At 38.0% G+C, this 21,907-nt stretch overlaps 2 protein-coding genes across 2 annotated transcripts in view; both read right to left on the reverse strand.

Annotated features, from left to right (window-relative positions):
* The window catches only part of LOC137208452 (cytochrome P450 2C18-like), a 77,389-nt gene extending 65,537 nt beyond the window's left edge, over positions 1-11,852 (reverse strand). Inside the window, 1 exon segment of the mRNA XM_067708887.1 lies at positions 11,819-11,852. Within this exon segment, the coding sequence (XP_067564988.1) occupies positions 11,819-11,852 (34 nt within the window).
* A 1,933-nt stretch (positions 11,853-13,785) lies between these two features.
* Positions 13,786-21,907, reverse strand: part of HELLS (helicase, lymphoid specific) — a 40,671-nt gene continuing 32,549 nt past the window's right edge. Inside the window, exons 20-22 of the mRNA XM_067709944.1 lie at positions 18,381-18,477; positions 18,223-18,299; positions 13,786-16,423 (exon numbers count right to left, since the gene is read on the reverse strand). Of these exons, the coding sequence (XP_067566045.1) occupies positions 16,329-16,423; positions 18,223-18,299; positions 18,381-18,477 (269 nt within the window). The 3' untranslated portion in view covers positions 13,786-16,328. The remainder of the gene's footprint in view (positions 16,424-18,222; positions 18,300-18,380; positions 18,478-21,907) is intronic.

A 21,907-nucleotide genomic window follows, 5' to 3' on the forward strand; every position in this document is an offset into this window, starting at 1 on the left:
GGCCCTGCCCTGAGCACTGAGGACATAGGAGCAAGTGAACACAATTGCTAAAGAAGGGGTGTGACCCCACATTGGCAATGGGAGGAAGATCTTTCCAGGCTGAGGGTACAGCATGCCTAGAGGATTGGATGGGCCTGCTGGGGCCACAGAGGGAGAAGTGTAAGTAGAGAAAAGAAAATGTCAAGGGCAGGGTGGAGGGTGTGTGAGTTTTCATTGCTTTGGTACTGCTCACTCAACCTTCTGCAGGCATGGTCTGCCCAGTTACCTGTCACAGGAGTGATTCTGGGCAGAACCCAGCTCGGTGATCTCCACAATGTGGTGTGGTCCAGCTGGCCATGGGAGTAGCTGTATAGGGGACTCTGCTTCAGGCGCCACTGTGGAGGAACCACATCCTAGTAGGAATGTGGACCTGGAGCAATTGTGGCAAATGCTGAAGAGTTTCCTGGCAGAATGCACTGACAGTGAGACACCCAGGCTCGCTGTCCCTGGATATCAGTGGGAGACGGTGGAGTGTGCTGGGATGGGTCAGGTGTTCATAGCTCTCTTGAGTTTAGGCAGAATTTTTCAGGTAGTCAAAGAACGGCTTTCTCTACAGGGAAACAAGGAATCTGCCAGTCAGCAGTTCAGCACAAGCTGTAGCAAAATTTAATGCTCCTGACAAGTTTCATCCTGTGAAGGAAGAGGATGCAAATGCAGAAAAGTCTGGTGACCTGGACTTGTTCAACCCTATGATGAGGAACATCATATGTGTTGTAATAAAACATGGGGGGAAAGAAAATCCTCACTATTCACACCAAGAATGGTTGATATCTGTTCCTGAGGAAAAAAAAAAAAAAAGATCTAGCCTCTGGGAGATGAAACCAATTCTATCAAAAAAAGTGGAAAAAGCTAAATCACAATTAAAACTACTGTGGGCGACTGCGAAAAAGGCTCAAGGTCTACACTGTGAGCCTGAGTGTAGAGTCCAGTCATGTCTCTGCGGGATGCTCCAAAGTCAAATGCATATTCAAACATTGAAAATAGCAAGAACGATCTATCCTACACCAACATGGCTAAAAGAGAGAAGGAAAAGCCCACCTGACAGATCCTCATGAAGGCGTCCAGACTGAAGAATCTTCAGTCAAATGGGCAGATCAACATCCTAAGGAGGGAGGAAACGAAATGACTGAGCTTCAACAGAGACAAGAAGAGCAACTTAGAATGACCTGTCATGGCAGATCGTAACTTGGCAGCAAGAAATGGGAAGTTCTGAAGCAAATGACCTAATGATGCATGAAAATGATGAGCTCAAGACCTACAGGAAACAATTCAAAGATCTCAAAAAAAAGCTGGCAAGAATCGTTTCTTCTTCACAGAGGCAGCCTGTCCGTGGAACTAAAACCTCAGGAGAGTTTTGGAGGGAACTGAATGAAACTTCATCATCTGCAGAGAAGAGGTTGCAAACCTGAGACAAAGAAAAACCCTGTGATTAAACTTGAGCTCCTAGAAGTGGTTCCTTGGACATCTGATGATCCCAAAGGAGCATCTGGCAAGGACCATTTGCTCCCCAATCTCTGTGCATGGGTGCTGCTCCCCTTTCCTCAAACCCTCCCCCTGAATGCCAGGCTGACCTCCCCCTGCAGCTCCGTTCCCCAGCCCATGTTTACTGTGAGTCTAAGGGGAGAGCTCCTGGCAAGAGGATATTCACCACCACCCCAGGAAGCCTACATACACCCCTCTGAATCATATCCTACCAAGGGGTTTTTGTCTGCCTTTTTGTCCACCATGGCCTGGCTTTTTTCCCTGGACACTGCCATTCTGAAATTTGAAGTGTGTTACCTGTGGCCTCCCTCATGACATGAGTCGTAAAAATCCTAATACACTGGTAGACTTTTATGTCACTGAGTTTCTTATTTTCCTGAAAATATTTTGGAACTATGCGTGTATTTAGTTTTAGAATACAAAGCTCACTTTTGGCAAGTGGTTTTACTTTCTTTTATCCTGATACTAATGTATCAGGATCGATTCGGTTTAAGTCATTCCCATTTTATCGTACATCTAGAAATAACAAGCAGTAGATATTTCTTTGATGAGTCAGTTCATTTTTGTTTAAACAATACAATATCTGTGAGCAGTTTAATCCACAAAGACACGAAATTAAAAAATACTTTTCTCTGTTAATGTTTCTATCTACCAGTGTTACAAGAAAGAGCTGAAAATTGCTTCTTGGTTTCAGTAAATTATGGTTGAATTTTTAAATGACTAGTGTGTGGTGACTGAGTGGAGAGGGCAGTCTGTGGAGTGGGAGCCCAGCAGGACTGGACCCATCCATGTCGAGTGCCCTCTGGCTGTGGGGAGCTCTGGAAGGGACTGCATTAATTGTAGATGTTCATGAAGAGGGAGGTAGCCTCAGGCTATCACTTCCTGCCTCTGCCCCAACTCAATTATACTGGAAAGATGGACCTATCCCAATATAATTCCCTCTTCAAAATGGTGTCTTTAGGCTTCACGTGCTGATGTCCTCAGTGGGATCTTGCCCCAAGAGCTTGGGTGGGGGCCTTGGTACTGGAGGACGTGGTATGGAGGCAGCTCTGCCCAGTAGCAGGGCTGACACAGAGTCAGGTGTATCCCCAGGGCTGGCACGTGGACGGGTGTGGAAGCAGAGCACACAACTGAAGTCTCAGATATTTGGGCAAAGTGTCTTGAGTCTCAGGCCCAGGCCAGTCCCATGCTACAATCAACAGCCCTGAGTCTGGTCCAGAGCCACAGACACTGCAATATAACCTTTAAAATAAAACACAAATTTTAAGTCCACTCTTGTTAACTAAGTAAAAAAGATAAAACAAAAATTCACCTCAATAGATTTGGGGAAATTTGGAAGAAAATCATTACCATCATTATGGAAAAAACCCCCAGCAAAATTGGAATAGAGGGAAAGCTCCTCCATTGATAAAGTACATCTGTAAGGAGTCTTGAGTTAGCACTGTCTTTATCAGTGAAACATGGAAACATTTCCCCACACTAGGGAGAACAAGGCAAGCACTCATCACCTCTACTCAACGTTAGATAGTGGATTTAGTAAGAGAAGTATGGCAAAAAAAAAAAAAAAAAAAGAAAACAGAAAAGAACATTGAAAAAGAAGAAGTAAAATTTTCCTTCTTCACAAAAGATATGAATTTATAGGTAGAAAACCTGAATTTGTTTGTAAGAACTACTTACATTAAAGTGTACCTGATTTTTCCCTCCTAATAAACACTTTACTTGTTTCACTAAAACAATTAAAATAAAAATAAAAAAATAAAACGTACCTGGGATTTGTTTTAATCAGGTATGGTAAGACACGCAGACACAGAAATGGCTGTCATGAAGGAAGAAATTGTTGCCCACAGCTCGCTAGATACAGGAGGCACAGCACACCAGGCGGGGCCACATGTGGACGCTCCCTGGTTGGTCAGGAGGCAGAAGGGGGGTTAAGGGAAAGCATGGGCGAAAGCCTTTATCCTGGTTTTAGTGGGAAGGAATGAGCGAGACAGGGTAGGTATGATTAGTAAGCTTAAGATTAGCTGTTTGAATAATTTCAGCAGGCTCCAGGGTGTAGGTACTGCCCCTTGCTGCCATGAAACTGGCAAACTATGTTATTACACACAGGTATATGAATTTCAAGGAAGGGAAAAATTAATCTATAGAAATAGAAAAGTATTGTTTTAGGACAATTATGGACATTGATGGACTGGATCGGACATAAGGGGACTTACAGGGGTAATGATAATGTTCTATATTTTGATCGAATCGTTGTTACATGGGTGTTAGCATTGATCAAAACTCATCAAATTGTACAGTTAAGATATGTACAATTCCCTGTTGCTAAATTTCACCTCAATAAAAAAGAAATTATGTTTCTATATTGTATTTTTTAGGTATGTTGACATACATTATATTAGTTTTCGGTGTACAACATAATGATTTGGTATTTGTATGTATTGCAAAATGATCACCACAATAAGTCTAGTTAACATCCGTCCCCATACATAGTTACAGAATTTTTTTCCCCATAATGAAAACTTAAAGACTTACTCTCTTAGCAGCTTTCAGATATGCAATACAGTATTATTATTTTTAAAAATAATTTTATTTATTTTTGGCTGCGTTGGGTCTTCGTTGCTGCGTGTGGGCTTTCTCTAGCTGCGGCGAGCGGGGGCTACTCTTCGTTGCGGTGCGCGGGCTTCTGAGTGCGGTGGCTTCTCTTGTTGCGGAGCACGGGCTCTAGGCGCGCAGGCCTCAGTAGCGGTAGAGCACGGGCTTAGTTTCTCCGCGGCATGTATAGTCACCATGCTGTACAGTACATCCCCATGACTTTTTTATTTTATAACTTAAGGTTTGTACCCTTTGACCACTTCACACATTTTGCCCTACCTGAGCCCCCACCTCTGGTAACCACCAAACTGTTCTCTGTATCCAGGAGTTTAGTTGTTTGGGGTTTTTTTTGTTGTTTTCTGTTTTAGATTCCACATATAAATGAGATTATATGGCACTTGTCTTTCTCTGACTTATTTCACTTAGCATAATACCCTCAGGGTCCATCCATGTTGTTGCAAATGGCAATATTTCATTCTTTTTTTATGGCCAAATAGTAATCTCTTGCATACATAGACCACATTTTCTTTATCCATTCATCCTTCAGTGGACATTTAGGTTGTTTCCATATCTTGGCTATTGTAAATAATGCTGCAGTGAACATGGACATTCAATAAATGTCATAGAATTTCAGCCCTTGTGGGGGACTGCTTGGTTATTCCATAAAAAGGCCTTAGATCAATGTTATAAACTCCTTACTAGCCACAGAAATCTTGTTTTTAAATTTTTAACATCAATAATTTTAGAAGGGGTATGTCCTCACCACTTTATATGAGGCCCCAATATTTCCAATTGTCTTCATTCATTTTCTTTACTCTCCTAGTTCCTGTCTTGATCACTAACCTAATCAGAGACACCCCTTGGTAGATGCCTGGCTCATTTATGTAGGATGGTAGAATGGAAAGGATTCAGTACAGGATGCCAAGAGATCTTGGTTCTGAGTCTGGCTTCTGCCCTGCCATCTTTGGGAAGATTGCTTTCTTCTCTAGCCTTAGTTTCCTAATCAGTAAAATGAAGCCAGGAGACTTCTTGTTCTCTAGGGTCCCTGAACAGAGGAATAATATGTAACAGAACTCTGGTAGGAATTTTGGTACTCAGTAACCATATGATCAGGGTTTTAAACACTTTTTTTTTTACTATCACTTTCAGTAAGAAACATATTGACATGACAAGAAAATGCACACACACAACCATACATAAATGAACTGAAAAAATTACAAAATGAATGAATGAATAAATGAATACATAAGCACACTACTTGGTTCAAGTAAGTAAGTGCTGTTCTAATTTTGTGGAGGTATAGATATATACACAAATCATTCCTAGACAATATGCATTAAAAGCCTTACATATATTTACAACTCCAGATTTAACAAAATTGGTTGAACAAATTAACACACACACAGTGCTAGGTAAATGGGTAAATGTTGTTAAAATGGGCAAATCATTCCTAGACAATATTTATCAAAAGCCTAGAAAATGTTCACACCTTCAGACTTATAGAAATGTATCCCAAGAAGCAAATCAGAGACTTACAAAGACCTATATAGGAGACAGCGCTATATATCCAACACTTATCCAATAACAGACAATTACTTAAAAAAAATAATGATCCATGTATATTGTAAAATAATTTAGTATGTACTCAATAATATTCTTGGAAAATAATTATGGATATAAATTATAAATCTTATATTCTTACTAGGAAAAACAATTTGCTAGGTTTTATATACAATGTGATCCTGCGAGTGTAAATATGTGTGTGCTTTTAATTGTGCACATAGAAAGAGATAAGGAACATGATTTCTGTGTTTTCCAAATTTTCTGAAATTGTTACTTTTATAATTAGAAAAAGAGAAGATTCTACTTTAAAACATAATGAAATAACTTAGAAATCTCCCTTGCTGTTACAGATACAGGAGTTAGTGAATTGTTGTTCTTTCCCTTTTTCAACAGGCAAAATAAAATAAGTAAAATGGAAACCTTAACCTTGTAAAATATAAAGACAAATAGAACCGGGAAGGTCAGTTTTAATTGGGAAAATTATGCCACCTTGTGGTCTTTTCGTATATTGCCACGTATAACCATTTTTAGTACAAATTTCAGGGCTAAATTCTGAGATTGTCCACCAGCTTGCACGTTGAGAGATCCTATTTCAATTTCATGGCCCTTCCTTGTGGCAAATAAGAGTTTGTTTATGGAATGAGATGGTCATAATCAATCAAAAACAAGTTTGTATTTACTAAGCCACTACTATCAATAACAGGAAATCTTTGAGTTAGCTAATCCCTAAATAAAGTTCCTTCTCAACTGAAACACTGTGATTCTAAGTCTGCAGTGGAATTTTTATATTCTTTGGAGAGAAAGATTGGAGCCACCAAGAAAACTTTTTCCATTCATTGTCAAGTGAAAGATGAAAGGGCTCAGGGACACGTCAGAAGCCACACTGATCAGTGGAGCCATTCAGTGGCTGAGCTGGAGGCCTAAACACAGAGTTAACAGGTTATGCAAGCTCCAAGGCAATTTATTTTAAAGCAGGAAGAGCTGAGGACAGATTCACAGAGAAAAAAAGTAGAAAAAAACCCAGGAAGCAATTGATAACAGTAGAAATCTGGCAAAAGATGGCACCAACCTATATGATCTTTCCCTAAAATACATAAGAATAAAAGCAGCTGTTAGAGAATAGTTCTGCTGTTATTTGATAAGCTTTAATTTTTAAAGGAAAAAAAAGCATACTGGATTGGTCACTTGAACTCTGACAGGGAGGTGTCCCTAACAGATGGCCTTGTAACGATTTATATTGAAAGATTTAGTGTAGGTAAAGGTCTTGGAACAGGGCCTGGCACGTGGTAGCACTATACACACATGATAGCTGGCATTATCGTTAAACGGTCACTATAGCATTTTTTCTTTGTCTACAAGCTGGCTTCTGACAAAATTTTTCTGAAGTACGATAACATGCAATTTGCTGGTTAAAACAAACAAACATTGCCCTTTAGATGATTATAACAGCATGTAACTCAAAACTCTGCTTCGTATCTCCCTGACAAAGGGTTTAAGTATTTCCAAGCTGGCTGAAAATACACTGTGGGCAAGCAGATCCCCCTCTGCACATGCTCCCTTTTGCTTCCTGTAGTCAGTGCAGCCAGGATTACCTGAAAGAAGGTTGCCTTTTTCCTTCTCTGACAAGCAGCACTGCAGGCGCCCATCCCAGGAGGCACAGCCCTCTCTGCAAAGCAGACGGTGACAAGGAGGGGCAGAGTGATGGTGAGATGCCTCAGGGCCAGTCCTTGTGTCTTCACTCCCTTCCCGCCACTTCCCAGTCTGGCTTCACCCCTTTTCTACTCAGTCAGGAACAGTCTTGGCCGCAAAATGTTCAGTATGTATCAAGCGAAAAAGGCATGTTGAAAAGAACATACAGAGAACTTCCATTTGAAAGAAAACATGTAAACACATATATGTTCACATAGAAAAGTGTGGGAAGGAATTAGCCCCCAGGTTTTTAACAGTAGTGGCTGGGTGGTGAAATAAGTGATTTTTCTTTTCCTTTTCTTTCTTTTCTTTCTTAAAAGTATCTGATGTTTTGACACTATCAACATAGAACATGTATTAGTTTAGAAAGAAGTGGGAAAAAAGTTATTTGGAAAGAATGGTTTGATTTTTTAAAGACTGGAGAGTTTCTGCACATGCATTTACCAATCTTGTCTTAAATATTTTATTATTTGTCATCAGAAATCATCTTTATCAAGATTAATATTGTAATCATAACGCAAAGCATAAAGCCCAGCTATGCCTTGAAAGGGCAAGCATAAACACATGGTCGGTCTAAATCAGAATGGGCACGAGAAAAGGTTTATTTTCAGGTACTTGAAACACCTTTCCTTTTGGAAACGGCCTTTAACATCTTGCTCATTTGGGGACACTGGGGCCTTCTGATAAGAGTTAAGTATACAATATAGTCAGTTTTGATAAACACCAACACCTGAGTAAACCACACACTATCAAGATGTAGAATAATTCCATTCCCCTGGAAAGTTCCCTCACCCCGTTTCCAGGCAATCCCCATCCTCAGAAGCAACCACTGCTCTGGTTTCTAGCACATTAGTTTTAGCTCTTCTAGAACTTCATAGAAGTAGACACTTTTGAATGATGAAATTGGCTCTTTGTAAACACCAGACTTTAAAGGATTTTAGGATTATCTTTACAGGCAATTGAAGAAAACCCTTTGGTTTCAGAAATCTACCTAGTTACTATGAGATTAGCTTCATAATTCAAACATCATATGCATTTATATACAGTATGGAATTCTACCTTTATAGGAGAAATAAATTGCCACTGGGAAGTCTGGGTGTGATTTGTGTCTGTTTCTCTTTAAAGAAACACTTCAAATAAGGCCAGTTTTAAACTAACATTACTGGAAATTTAGCATTTTCCTTATAGGAAGAAAATAATTATAATTAGAACTTACAAGGACTTCTCACGGGATTTAAGGGATTTTCTTATGTCCCAAAACCCTCTCTGAAGGTTTGCTTAATCTTTCTTCCATTTGCTCATTCTTGTGTTTATTCAGTAAATATTTATTGGACAGTTACTGCACACCAGGGTCTGGATTAGGAATTAAGGAAATTTTTCAGGAAAAAAAGAAGTGGTCCTCGGGATATTATTCTCTAGTCAAGAATAAAATGCATATTCTCGGAGAGTTATAAGGTACTGAATAATGAGTGTCCTAAAAAAGGTAGAAGGATCTGTAGAAATCTGAAAGGGATGAAAATACCTTGTTGTGAGAATCAAGAAAATTTAATGGAATCAAGAAAAATTAATGGTATTTGAACTAAGCTTTGAAGACTGGGCAGAACTAACTAAATATCACAAGGCTTTCAAAAACATTTTCAACTGTCTCCAACTGGTTTTGTATTTACTTGTGTTTGAAAGTAAGAAATAATTCTCAGTGGTGGTTTGCATAAATGCCTCATCTGTCCCTGTACCCATACCTTTGCCATATAACTTTACAGTGCCCCCCAACTATGATTCTGGGCTTGCCCCAGTGACTCTCTTTGGCTGATGGGAAATTAGATGTGATGCAAGTAGAATGGGGGTAGGTAGGCAGGATTTATAGGGCATAGACAGTCAACCTCCTCATTTAAGAATGGAACAGCTAAGCCAAACTTGAAAGCTTTTGGTGCAGCTGACCTTACATGTGCTCCAGGATAAAGCTGCTAGCAAAGCTCTCTCAAAAATTAACTACTTACTAGGCCACAAAGAATATCTTAATCGACCACCAAAAGCAACACTGTTATTCTAGCAACATTCACTGATCCCAATGCAATGAAATCAGAATTCATTTTTTAAAGTCTAACCAAAAAAAATCCACCCACCATGTGACAGTACTGTTCAAAATATTTTAAAACATCTTAAATAATAATTAAGGTGTGAAAAGATTCTAAAAGTAAAATCCCAACTATTTGCAAGTAAATCTCATTAAATGCCCAGTATTTATCAATATATAAATTGTATAGCTTTGCATGTAATCACTGAATTACAAGAAATAAATTCACTTATTCAACTTCAACAATCATAAAATAAGAATATAAAGATAAATCCAAAGAAACACGGTAGACAGAGCTGACATGAATGGCTCCCCACCAACTATAAACACATATAAATGCTGCATAAAATATTACAAAAATACTTTTATACAAACTCAAAGGAAAGAAAGGCAAATATTCAGGTGCCAGAACCCAAAAGATAAAGAGTGGAGTACAGAATTGACTCATAAGCCCAAGGACAGAACAGAATTATTGCCTCAAAATGGGGCATTAAGTTTTGAAACAACTACATAAGACCTGGATGTTCACAAGACTGCTTCATTCTATTAAAAAAAGGATTAAAAGAATTCTATCCACCAATGTAGGAAAGTGAAGACGTTCACTGTCAGTCCAGGCAGGACCTTGGGTATGGAGAAAAAGGTCACCCATGAGAAATCAAAACCAAGATCTGCACCACATAAGGGGTGAAGGCTATGTTTGTTTTTTTAATTTTTTAAATTGAAGTATAGTTGATTTACAACGTGTTAATTTCTGCTGTACAGCAAAGTGATTCAGTTATACATATATATACATTCCGTTTTTTTTATATTTTCCATTATGGTTTACCATAGGATACTGAATATAGTTCTCTGTGCTACACAGTAGGACCTTGTTGTGTATCCATTCTGTATATATTAACTTACATCTGCTGACCCCAACCTCCCACTTCATCCCTCCCCAACCCCCTTCCCCTTGGCAACCACAAGTCTGTTCTCTATGTCTGTGAGTCTGTTTCTGTTTCATAGATAGGTTCATTTGTACTGTATTTTAGATGCCACATACATGATATCATATGATTTGTCTTTCTCTGGCTTACTTCTTTTGGTATAATCTCTAGGTCCACCCACGTTGCTGCAAATGGCATTATTTTGTTCTTTTTTATGACTGAATAGTATTCCATTGTGTGTGTGTATCTTCTTTATCCATTCATCTGTCCATGGACATTTAGGTATTGGCTATTATAAATAGTACTGCTATGAACATAGGGGTGCATTTATCTTTTCAATTTATAGCTTTCCCTGGATATATGTCCAGGAGTGGGATTGCAGGATCATATGGTAGTTCTTTTAGTTTTTTAAGGAACCTCCATACTGTTCTCCATAGTGGTTGTACCAATTTACATTCCCATCAACAATGTAGGAGGGTCCCCTTTTCTCTACACCGTCTCCAGCATTTATTATTTGTAGACTTTTTGATGATTCTGACTGGAGGTGATACCTCATTGTAGTTTTGATCTGCATTTCTCTAATTAGCCATGTTGAGCACTTTTTCATGTGCCTGTTGGCCATCTGTGTCTTCTTTGGAGAAATGTCTATTTAGATCTTCTGCCCACTTTTTGATTGTGTTGTTTTTTTGATAAATCAACTATACTTCAATAAAAAAAATCTTTTTAATGGGCTACATTTTGAAGTACGTACTGAATTAGGGTGATCCTCAGTGAGGTACTAACGAGCCATGTCAGAAATGTGGATTCTATGTTAGGCTGGTTTCACTTTACTTTTTTCCATGGCAAAACTTGTATGCCTTGAAATATCTTCACTGTTCCCTCACATTTAAACAGATGTGATTCTAGGTTGGGATTTTTTTTTCAACACATTGAAATTTTTAAGTCTTATTTTTCCTGTAAAATAACACATCTGCTGTCCACCTGATCTTTGTTCCTTTGTGAGTGATCTGGTTTTAGAAGACTCTCTTTGCATTTGATGTTATTTTATCTATAATGAATCCAGGAGTATAGTTTTCCGTATCTTTTCTGTTTAGTGCTCGATAATCTAATCTGAGGTCTTTCATCTTGCTTTAATTCTAGGGAACAGTATTTCTTTATCCAGTGTGTTCACTGGATGATTCTAACTTTATTCCTACTTCATGTTTCCAACATGCTCTCTTATGTAGTCAACAAAACAGATAAAGTACCCAACCTTGTGGAGGTGATGAGAGGCTGACAGATTGGCAAGTGTGGTCCTTTGGGGGGAGGATCAGGGACATTCATTCTGAAGTGAAATGCAAGCTGACACCTGAATGCCAAGGAGCCAACCACTCACACGTCTGAGTGAGGAATGTGACAGAACAAGTCCAAACAGTAAGTAAGGAGTTGATCAATTATTAGTTTTTAGGATTACCTCTGGCATCACTGGTACCTATCTTCAGGTCCATGCAGAACTTAAGCTTCCATTCTCTCCCATGAAAAGATTAAACCTGTCTTGTACCAAGTAGTATAATATTCTACTATCACTTGTCATACACCCTAGTACTGGTATAAAGAGAATTCATTGGAAGGTGGAGAAAAAGGTAGGAACACAGCAGGTATAACCTTGGTGGTGAGATAAATAGGGTAAAGGAAAGCCTCCTGCACCCCATGCTCCCAAATGAGTCCATGCCTGGTTCCCCAGCACAAGGTAGTCAGGTCAGAGATCTCATTTGATGAAACGATAAGATGAGATTCACTTCGTATCTTTCAAGAAATACGCTTAGTATTGGTGGTGGTGGCAGCAGCTAAAAATCCTTATTCAAAAATCCAGTAATAAATTGTACAGAGAGCAAGAGAAAAGAGGGGTAAGATAATTATATAATTGATCTGTTCTCACCAGAGGTTTTCATCCGTACTGAGAAATGTTTTTTGGTTAACGGTTCCCAAACCTCACTAATTTGCATACCCATCATAGATTTCGCTATGTAGAATTAGTCTGTGGTGACGAAAATTAGAAGACTGGTTACCTTGGGGTAGGGTTATTAACTAGGAAGGCAGAAAGCCTTCTTTAAAGAAACACCCCATTTAATCTGGATGGTAAGTTACACAGTGGATACACCAAACTGAGTATAAGATTTCTTTACTGAGATGTTATATCTCAATAAAAAGTGAAAATGAAACTTGCTATGTTTCTATAATAACTGTGCTATTTTTATATTTCTTTAAATAACTTTTTAAAGCTAAGAAGAAATGAAATGTTCATCTGAGCACCTTAATTGTATAGGTGCGGGGGGTGGTGGCGAGTACTGAAAATGAAAAAGCAGGCACACATTATTTTATAAACATCCTGAAATACTTTAGAGAAGAGGAACGGCTCACACAATCCCCCTACTATCAAAGACCTCTTCAGATGGTGACATTTAAGCAAACAGTTAATAATATAGAGGAATCTAAAAAGTAGTTAAGACTCAGGAAGAAATAAAAAAAGACCCAGAGATGGGACTTGGGGGCTGATCTGTAGATTGATCTGACTGGAGGAGACAGATTTGTGAAAGGGAGATCAGGAGAAATTATGGACAAATTAATTTATCCTTTAGGGCTGCGCTTCTCCACTGGAACCTGTGGACATAGCTCAGGAATTTGAGTTTTAAAATGTGTATTCATTTCAATCAGATCTAAACAAAATGTATAACAAGTACACTATAGATCACATGAATGACCAACTACTATACAATCAAGTACAGCTTCCTGTGAGTGCTCATACTTTCCAATTATATTGGTACCAAGTAACACCTAAGAGAGACAGTATTTTTGTTGCATCTGGCTGCCATCTGCTTGGTGCTGTTGTCAAACTCATGTCCTAGATATGCACCATAGACTACATTACAACATGTTGTATTTTAAGCTTAGTTTGCCACCTCTAAGCCAGAAATAAAAATGTAAAAATTTGTTTTTATAATTCACTTTAAAAGTCATTTCAGGGCTTCCCTGGTGGCGCAGTGGTTGAGAGTCCGCCTGCCGATGCAGGGGACGCGGGTTCGTGCCCTGGTACGGGAAGATCCCACATGCCGCGGAGCGGCTGGGCCCGTGAGCCATGGCCGCTGAGCCTATGCGTCCGGAGCCTGTGCTCCGCAACGGGAGAGGCCACAACAGTGAGAGGCCTGCGTACCCCGCGCGCGCGCGCGCACACACACACACACACACACACACACACACACACACACACACGTCATTTCAACTTTTAATCAAACCTGTTTAGAGTTAAAATCATTACCTAAGTTAGAGACGTAAAATGTATATAATGGAAAGACAACTTCACTAGATTTCGACAAGTTACCTCTTCTCTGAATGTAGCAATGGTTGTAAACCAAGTGATAACAATAAGTGATTCCAAAGAAATAAAGACCAAAAGATATCTTTAATTTTACTCATAAATATGATTCCTTGGGCTTGATTTTTATAACCATAATCAATGATAAAGTATTAAAACATAGTATGTTATTTGTGAAGATGTACTGAATACAGCAAATAGAATCATAAAAACTTAAGTACCATTAACTTAAAAAACTCAAAACCAAAATAATCTTAGGAAGTAAGAGTATAGAATTTAAAACCAGAAACACTTACTTAATGTTTTGAATATAAACGTTAGTGCATTTCAGGCTTTTCATAAAGTATTACTTCAAAGTTCTAAGACTAAAAAATCAAATACAATTGCTAAGACATCAGTGAAAGATTCCATCAAACATATTTGCCTGGAAATGTTCAAGTACCACTTTCACTATACCTCTCAGTACATTCAGGAACTGCCTTGTAATACAGAAGAATGACTCACCGAATAGTAAAGCTAATGAAGTATTTTTCTTGGCAATTTGACAAAGTGAAGGAAGACAAATCCTGGTCTGAGAATACCTTTTTACACAGATGAAGCAGGGAGTATTTGTTTCAATATCATGGAGTGAATACATCTGTTCCTCTTGCCCCTTAAACTAAAATCTGGAAACTAAAGTAACAAAGGATGAAAGAGTCATTAAACTCCCAGAAAACACAGGAGATGACAACACAAGATTTCAGAATTTGAAAAATAACCGCATGGTTGGTAACAGTCTTAAGAGGCTGGAGAACAAGTTCATACAGTTCAGATTTGGGATCGTTTATCAGGCAACCAAGTAAAAATATCAAGTAGGCAGTTGGAAGTGAGTTCAGGAGAAAGATTCTTGCTGGAGATATAAACCTGAGTCATACCACATAGTTGGCATTTAATTTAATACATAGTTGGCATTTAAAGCAACAAGACCATCAAGGGAGCCCACTTGGGAGATTCTAATGTTAAGGAGTCAAAGACGTAAGAAAGAAACAGCAAAGGAGATTGAGAAAGAACCAGAAGTAGGAAGAACCAGGCAAATGTGTTTGCTGAAAACCTAGCAAACTAAAGAAATGGTTTAGTGGAAATGAAACAACTATGTGAAATGCTGCTGAAAGATCAAGTAAATGAGGTCGTAGAGGTCACTGGAGACTTTAAAAATCTGACTGGAATGGGTTTAGGAAAAAAATGGAAGCGAAACAAGTCAGTGAATATAGACTTGTTTCAAGGAGTTTGCTGTAAAACAAGAAATGGGGCCTTTCTGTTGGCTCTAGCTAGGACAGACTATATCCATAAAAGTAAACGATACATGGGCACAGATGCTGGTAGGTTTACAGATGCAGTGGTGGCAAGTTCTTTTCTGATCATTTTTATTTTCTCTGTGTGGACAGGGAGCAAGCCCAGAGGGAGGAGGTATTAGAAATGTTAAGGACAGAAATAAACCCATGAAATAATCATTTGAGCTCAATGTAAGAGAATGGATTAGAAAAACTTAGTATGACTACTAAGCAACCAACTAAGGTTACGATGATGATTTGTCAGCGACTGGTAAACATTTCCACTTTGAAAAAATCCACTCTGTAGTCTATTCTTTCCTTTGGCTGAATATTCTCTTAAAATAGTTTTTCTTCTGAGTCCTAGGTTCCATTACCCTAAGGCAGAGAGAATCTCATCTACATTTGAATATACATGGCAGCAAGAATAACAACCTCCACAAAAATGTATGGTTCAGGGAGCATTCAGTTTTCATATACATACAGGGCCTAAATGGTTCCCATTTTGCTCCTCTGTTATGGATCTTGTGTTACTTATATTCCTAAGTCTTATTTTAACCCCTCCCTGCTATAAATTTTCAGGGTCCCTTTTCTCTTGTTCTGTTCTTGTTTTGCATGGTACACTGCCACTTCCAATTTCTGGTCTTTTGTCAAGAACCTATAATTTCTTCCAGAGCCTTCTCTGCATTGATCCAAGGTCCAGTTGAAATCTTTATATGACATATGTGTATAGTACTAATGAATGAAACAAGAGTTACCATAATGTTGAATCACAATGCCAGTCAAGACGTTTGCTAGTATTTCACCTGAGCCATTATTTATCTGAAAAAATAATCTGATGAGATCATCTTATAACAAACATTTATTTGGCAAACTATTTTATAGAAAGAGACCCTAAAAAATCAAACCATTTCTTATTTCAACAATAGACAGTATAATCCCAATCTTTCCCCCATCCAAAGCCTACTCCATAACTGAAGTACCAAAAACTCATGAACTGTATTGCTAAAAAGGAGGGTGGGGGAAAGACATTAAACTTCCACAGGAAGACTGTATAAATCTGGCAGTGGTTAAGGACACAACAGCCTATACCCAGGAGTACTATCGAGTCCGAAAAATTAACTGAAACTTACTATGAATATGTCTTTGCTCTTAATAAGGCTCAGAAACGTATGCAATGGTACAAGTTATATTACGTAAACTGATATAATCAAAGAAGTAGAGTGAAAAATCTGGATTTTAACACCAATACAGATCACCAGATGTAAACAAGAACTTTTTAAAGACATTCTTTTAGCTCCAGTTTAAAACAAACATTCGGGACTGGAATCTTCAGAATTTTCTAGTATCTTGAAAATCCCCATCTTCTCTTTAATTGGTCCTGAGGCATTCATTTGATCTAAGGGAAAAATATATAAACAAGTTTTTTTTTTTTTTAAGTATAAGAACTTAAAAAGAAATCTTAAAAGAGAGGTCCACTATGTTTTTATGAGAAGTGAGTCATTTGTCCAAAATTTTAAAATCCACAGAAATGTGGGCCACTTTAGAAAGAAAGTACACTCCTCTTATTAAAAACTAGAACTGGCCTCCAGGGAACAAACAAACTGAAACAGCAGTTTGCTAATCAAAATCACTTCTGCTGTATTTAAGATATACTGATACATAGCAATAAACAACACCAATCTGAATTATGTTCTCAGAGATATTTTTTAAAAAGCCCAATTATGGTTAGTTTAAAAGCAGGAAAGCAAAACATCATGAAAATATATCTTTATACACTCCCATAGCTAATATGAAATCTATCTTTTGCATTTTTGTCAATATGATAGCTATTGGAATGAAAGCACTACTGGTTTTAATTTGCATTCTCTGATTCCTAGGGAGATTGAAGCATCTTTTTATGTTCGCTGGGTGTTTCTTTCTCTCCTGGTAATCGTCTGCTCTTAAGCTGTCCAGTTTTCTTGTTGATATTTACTTATTTATATACGATAAACATTTCCTGTGTGCCGCTGTGTGCTGCAAATATTTGTAGTTTATCTCTTATCTGTTTACGGTATTGTTTGTTTTTACAGAAGTCTTTAAATTAATAAAATCTATTCATCTCTTCATTTAGTTTGAGAGTTTTGTATCCTGTTTAAGAATCCTTTTCCTGGGGCTTCCCTGGTGGCGCAGTGGTTGAGAGTCCGCCTGCCGATGCTGCCGATACAGGGGACGCAGGTTCGTGCCCCGGTCCGGGAGGATCCCTCATGCTGCGGAGCGGCTGGGCCTGTGAGCCATGTCTGCTGAGCCTGTGCGTCCGGAGCCTGTGCTCCGCAACGGGAGAGGCCACAACAGTGAGAGGCCCGTGTACCGCAAAAAAAAAAAAAAAGAATCCTTTTCCTGGACTTCGTTGGTGGCGCAGTGGTTAAGAATCCGCCTGCCAACGCAGGGGACGCGGGTTCAAGCCCTGGCCTGGGAAGATCCCACATGCCGCAGAGCAAGTAAGCCTGTGCACCACAACTACTAAGCCTGCACTCTAGAACCCACGAGCCACAACTACTAAGCCCGAGCGCCTAGAGCCTGTGCTCCGCAACAAAGAGTAGCACTCGCTCGCTGCAACTAGAGAAAGCCCGTGCACAGCAACAAAGACCCAATGCAGCCAAAAATAAATAAAAATTTAAAAATTTACTAAAAAAAAAAAGAACAATGGGTAAGGGGGGGAGGAGTCGGCGAATTCCGGAATGCAGGTCATTTTACTGGACAAATAACCCAGTTTTTCCAACAAATCGATGGCATGGAAAAACAAAAGTGAGGAGGGTGATATAGAAGAAAAGAGATATAGCAAACAATGAAATTTGGATCCTGATTCAAACCGTAAAAAGATTTGAGACAACTGGAGAAATCTGGATATGAACTGGGTATTAGCTGATACTAAGGTTTCAGGACCAACTCTCTTAAATGTAATAATGACATAGTGACTATGTTTAAAAACATGTTCTTCTCAGTAAAAGATGCCTAAGAAAGTGGCTATGGGTAAAATGTCATGAGTTTAACACTCTGACTAAAGAAAATGGCAATGAAATAAAATTGGCTAAATGTTGTAAACTATTAATGGCAGAATGAATTATCCACAGAGGTATATTATACTATTCTCTCTACTTATGTATATGTTTCAAAGTTTCTGTAAAAATAATAAGTAAAACCATGAGAGATACTTACCAAGGAGATCACTTCGATCTAACAACAACTCCAGATCTTTATCACTAATGACCTTCTCTCTTGATCCTTTTACTTCCCTGTAAGGAAACAAGATATTCACATCTATATGATAAATCAAAACTATGCATTATATTTTTCTAAAATTAAAATAATCTTACCTTTCATAATCTCTAGATTTTAATAATTCCATTAATTCCTTAGGGTCTAAAAAGTTCTTAGATTGATTTAATCCAGATTGACCACCTTTGAAATGATCTAGAAAAAATTTTCAAGAAATTCAAAACACTCAAAATTGCCTTTAAAGCCAAAATACAATACATTACAAACCAATCAGAATGCCTTACATTAAAAAGGACAGACAAACCAAGTGTTGGTAAAAAAAGAAAAGCGACTGCAATTAATCATACTTTGTTGGTGGGAGTGTAAAATGGTTGGGGAAAAGTTTGGTAGTTTTCTGTAGCTAAACATACACACACTCTAAGACCAAGAACAAATACATACATATGACCATAAATATTTGTATAAGAGGAGCTTATGCATAAGAACCAAAATCTGTAAACAATTCAAACATCAACAAAAGAATGGATGAATTACTCAGCAATTTTTTTGTTTAAATCGCAAACTTCTAACACACACAACATATATGAATCTCAAAATATTATGTCGAATATTAAGTAGCTAGGCAAAAAAAGAATACATACAAATGAATCCAGGTATGAAGTTAAAGGAAAAACTAACCTATATGACAAAAATTGGAATAGTGGTTGCCTTCTAGTGAGGAGCAAGGGAGCCTCAGAAATGACTAGAAAGGGAAACTTTCTCGGATGTTGGAAATGTTCACTACCTCGATCTGGATAATAATTAATCGAGTATATACACTTGTTATAGGCATCAAGCTGTACACTTAGCTGGGAATTTTACTGTATGTATATAACACCTCAATAAAACACTGTCAGCATTTTAAAAATTCCTTTCAAATTGTTCTCTGAGATTAATCTCTAAAATTAGTAAAAGTAAAACTTGGGGAAGTAAAACTATAAACTGTAGCTAATTTAAACTAAATTCAAAACAAAACAGAATTTATTTCATAATTCAAATCGCTAAAAGCAGCACAGGTGAAAAAATTTTAATTTGCACAACATCTTATTAGGACCAAGTTCCTTTTTCCTCCAATGGAAATTCTAACTGCAATCTGAATGCTCCATCAAATCAAAGAGGTCTAAAGCCTAATCCACAATTTCCCTCAAAATCAGATATACTGGAGAAGGTATTTGCAAGTAGAAAAGTAGCATAAAATAAATTGATAGCAATTTTCAACATTATGATTTTTCTAGGCTTCAAAACTTATATAAGATGATTTTCAGCTTTTCTTAAGGCAGCCATCAAGCCATTTATCCAAACAGAATTTTATATTGAATAAATAAAAGCAGAACTCCAAGGAATACCAGGGAACAGAACATAAAATGCCAATGCCTCACCCACTTCACTTTCTCTATCCTCAAAATCTTTTCTAGATTAAAAAAAAAAAATACTGTGTTTTTAATATTCTATTATTGAAACTATGAAAAGGGCATACTGGAGTCAAATATTTTTGAAATAGTAGGTTCAACAAAGTAAACAGATTTTATTGTAGCACTACTTCAATATACCTTTAATATTCTAATATTTAATATATTTTACTTGCAAGAAGAGGCTTGGAAGTTTTCTTAAAGCATTTTGGCACACAAATCTCTTATCAAGAATAAACAGTAGGGCTTCCCTGGTGGCGCAGTGGTTGAGAGTCCGCCTGCCGATGCAGGGGACACGGGTTCGTGCCCTGGTCCGGGAAGATGCTGTGGAGCGGCTGGGCTCGTGAGCCGTGGCCACTGAGCCTGTGCATCCGGAGCCTGTGCTCCGCAACAGCAGAGGCCACAGCAGTGAGAGGCCCGCATATCACAAAAAAAAAAAAAAAAAAAGAATAAATAGTAGTGGCTTCCCTGATGGCGCAGTGGCTAAGAATCCACCTGCCAATGCAAGGGACACTGATTTGAGCCCTGGTCTGGGAAGATCCCACATGCCGCGGAGCAACTAAGCCCATACGCCACAACTACTGAGCCTGTGCTCTAGAGCCCGCGAGCCACAACTACTGAAGCCTGCGCCTAGAGCCTGTGCTCCGCAACAACAGAAGCCACCGCATTGAGAAGCCTGTGCACCTCAACAAAGAGTAGCCCTTGCTTGCCGCAACTAGAGAAAGCCCACACGCAGCAACTAAGACCCAACGCAGCCAAAAATAAATAAATAAAATAAATAAATTTATTTTAAAAAAAGGATAGACATTAACAATAACATCATACTCAACAGTGAAAAGCTGAAAGCTTTTCCTAGAAAATCAGGAGCAAGACAAGGATGGCTACTCTCGTCACTTCTATTGACACAGTATCGAAGTTCCAGCCTCAGCAATCAGACAAGAAAAAGAAATAAAAGGCATCCAAATTGGAAGGGAAGAAGTACAACTATCACTATTTGCAGATGACACAATACTATATCAAGAAAAAAACTAAAGTCTCCACAAAAAACTGTTAGAGCTAATAAATGAATTCAGCAAAGTTGCAGGATACAAGATTAATATACAGAAATCTGTTGCATTTCTATACACTAATAATTAACTATCAGAAAGCAGAAATAAAAAAACAATCCCATCAAGAATGAAATACCTAAGAGTAAACTTAACTAAGGAGGTGAAAGAAGCATTGGAAGAATTAATATTGTTAAAATGTCCATACTACCCAAAGCAATCTACAGATTTCATGCAATCTCTACCAAAATACCCATGGCATTTTTCACAAAACTGGACAAGTAATCCCAACATTTGTATGGAACCACAAAAGACCTCTCCAAAACAAAAGCAATCTTGAGAAAAAAGACCAAAGCTGGAGGAATCACGCTCCCTGACTTCAGACTATGCTACAAAGCTACAGTAATCAAAACAGCATGGTACTTGCATAAACACACACACATAGATCAATGGAACAGAATAGAGAGCACAGAAATAAACCCACAGCACTTATGTTCAAATAATCTATGAAAAGTAGGCAAAACATACGATGAAGACAAGACAGTCTCTTCAAAAAACTGGATAGCTACATATAAAAGAATGAAACTAGCACATTTTCTCACACCATAAACAAAAATAAACTCAAAATGAATTAAAGACCTAAACTAAGACCTGAAACCATAAAACTCCTACAAGAAACTACAGGCAATATATTCTTTGACATTGATCCTAGCAGTATTTTTTAGATCTGTCTCCTCAGGCAAGGGAAACAAAAGCAAAAAAAATAAACAAATGTAACCTAGTCAGACATAAATGTTTTGTACAGTAAGGAAACCATCAATAAAATGAGAAGGCAACGTACTGAATGGGAGAAAATATTTGCAAACTCTATGTCTGATAAGGGCTTAATATCCAAAATATTATAAACAGCTCATACAACTCAATATCAAAAACCCTAAACAACTGATTAAAAAACTGGCAGACCTGAATAGACATTTTTCCAAAGAACATCTATACACGGCCAACAGGCACATGAAAAGATGCTCAATATCGCCATCCATCAGAGAAATACAAATCAAAACCACAATGAGATATCACTTCACACCTGTCAGAATGGCTATCATCAAAAAGTCTACAAATAACAAACGTTGG

The sequence above is a fragment of the Pseudorca crassidens genome, chromosome 16 (genome assembly GCF_039906515.1).
Source record: "Pseudorca crassidens isolate mPseCra1 chromosome 16, mPseCra1.hap1, whole genome shotgun sequence".
NCBI lineage: Eukaryota > Metazoa > Chordata > Mammalia > Artiodactyla > Delphinidae > Pseudorca > Pseudorca crassidens.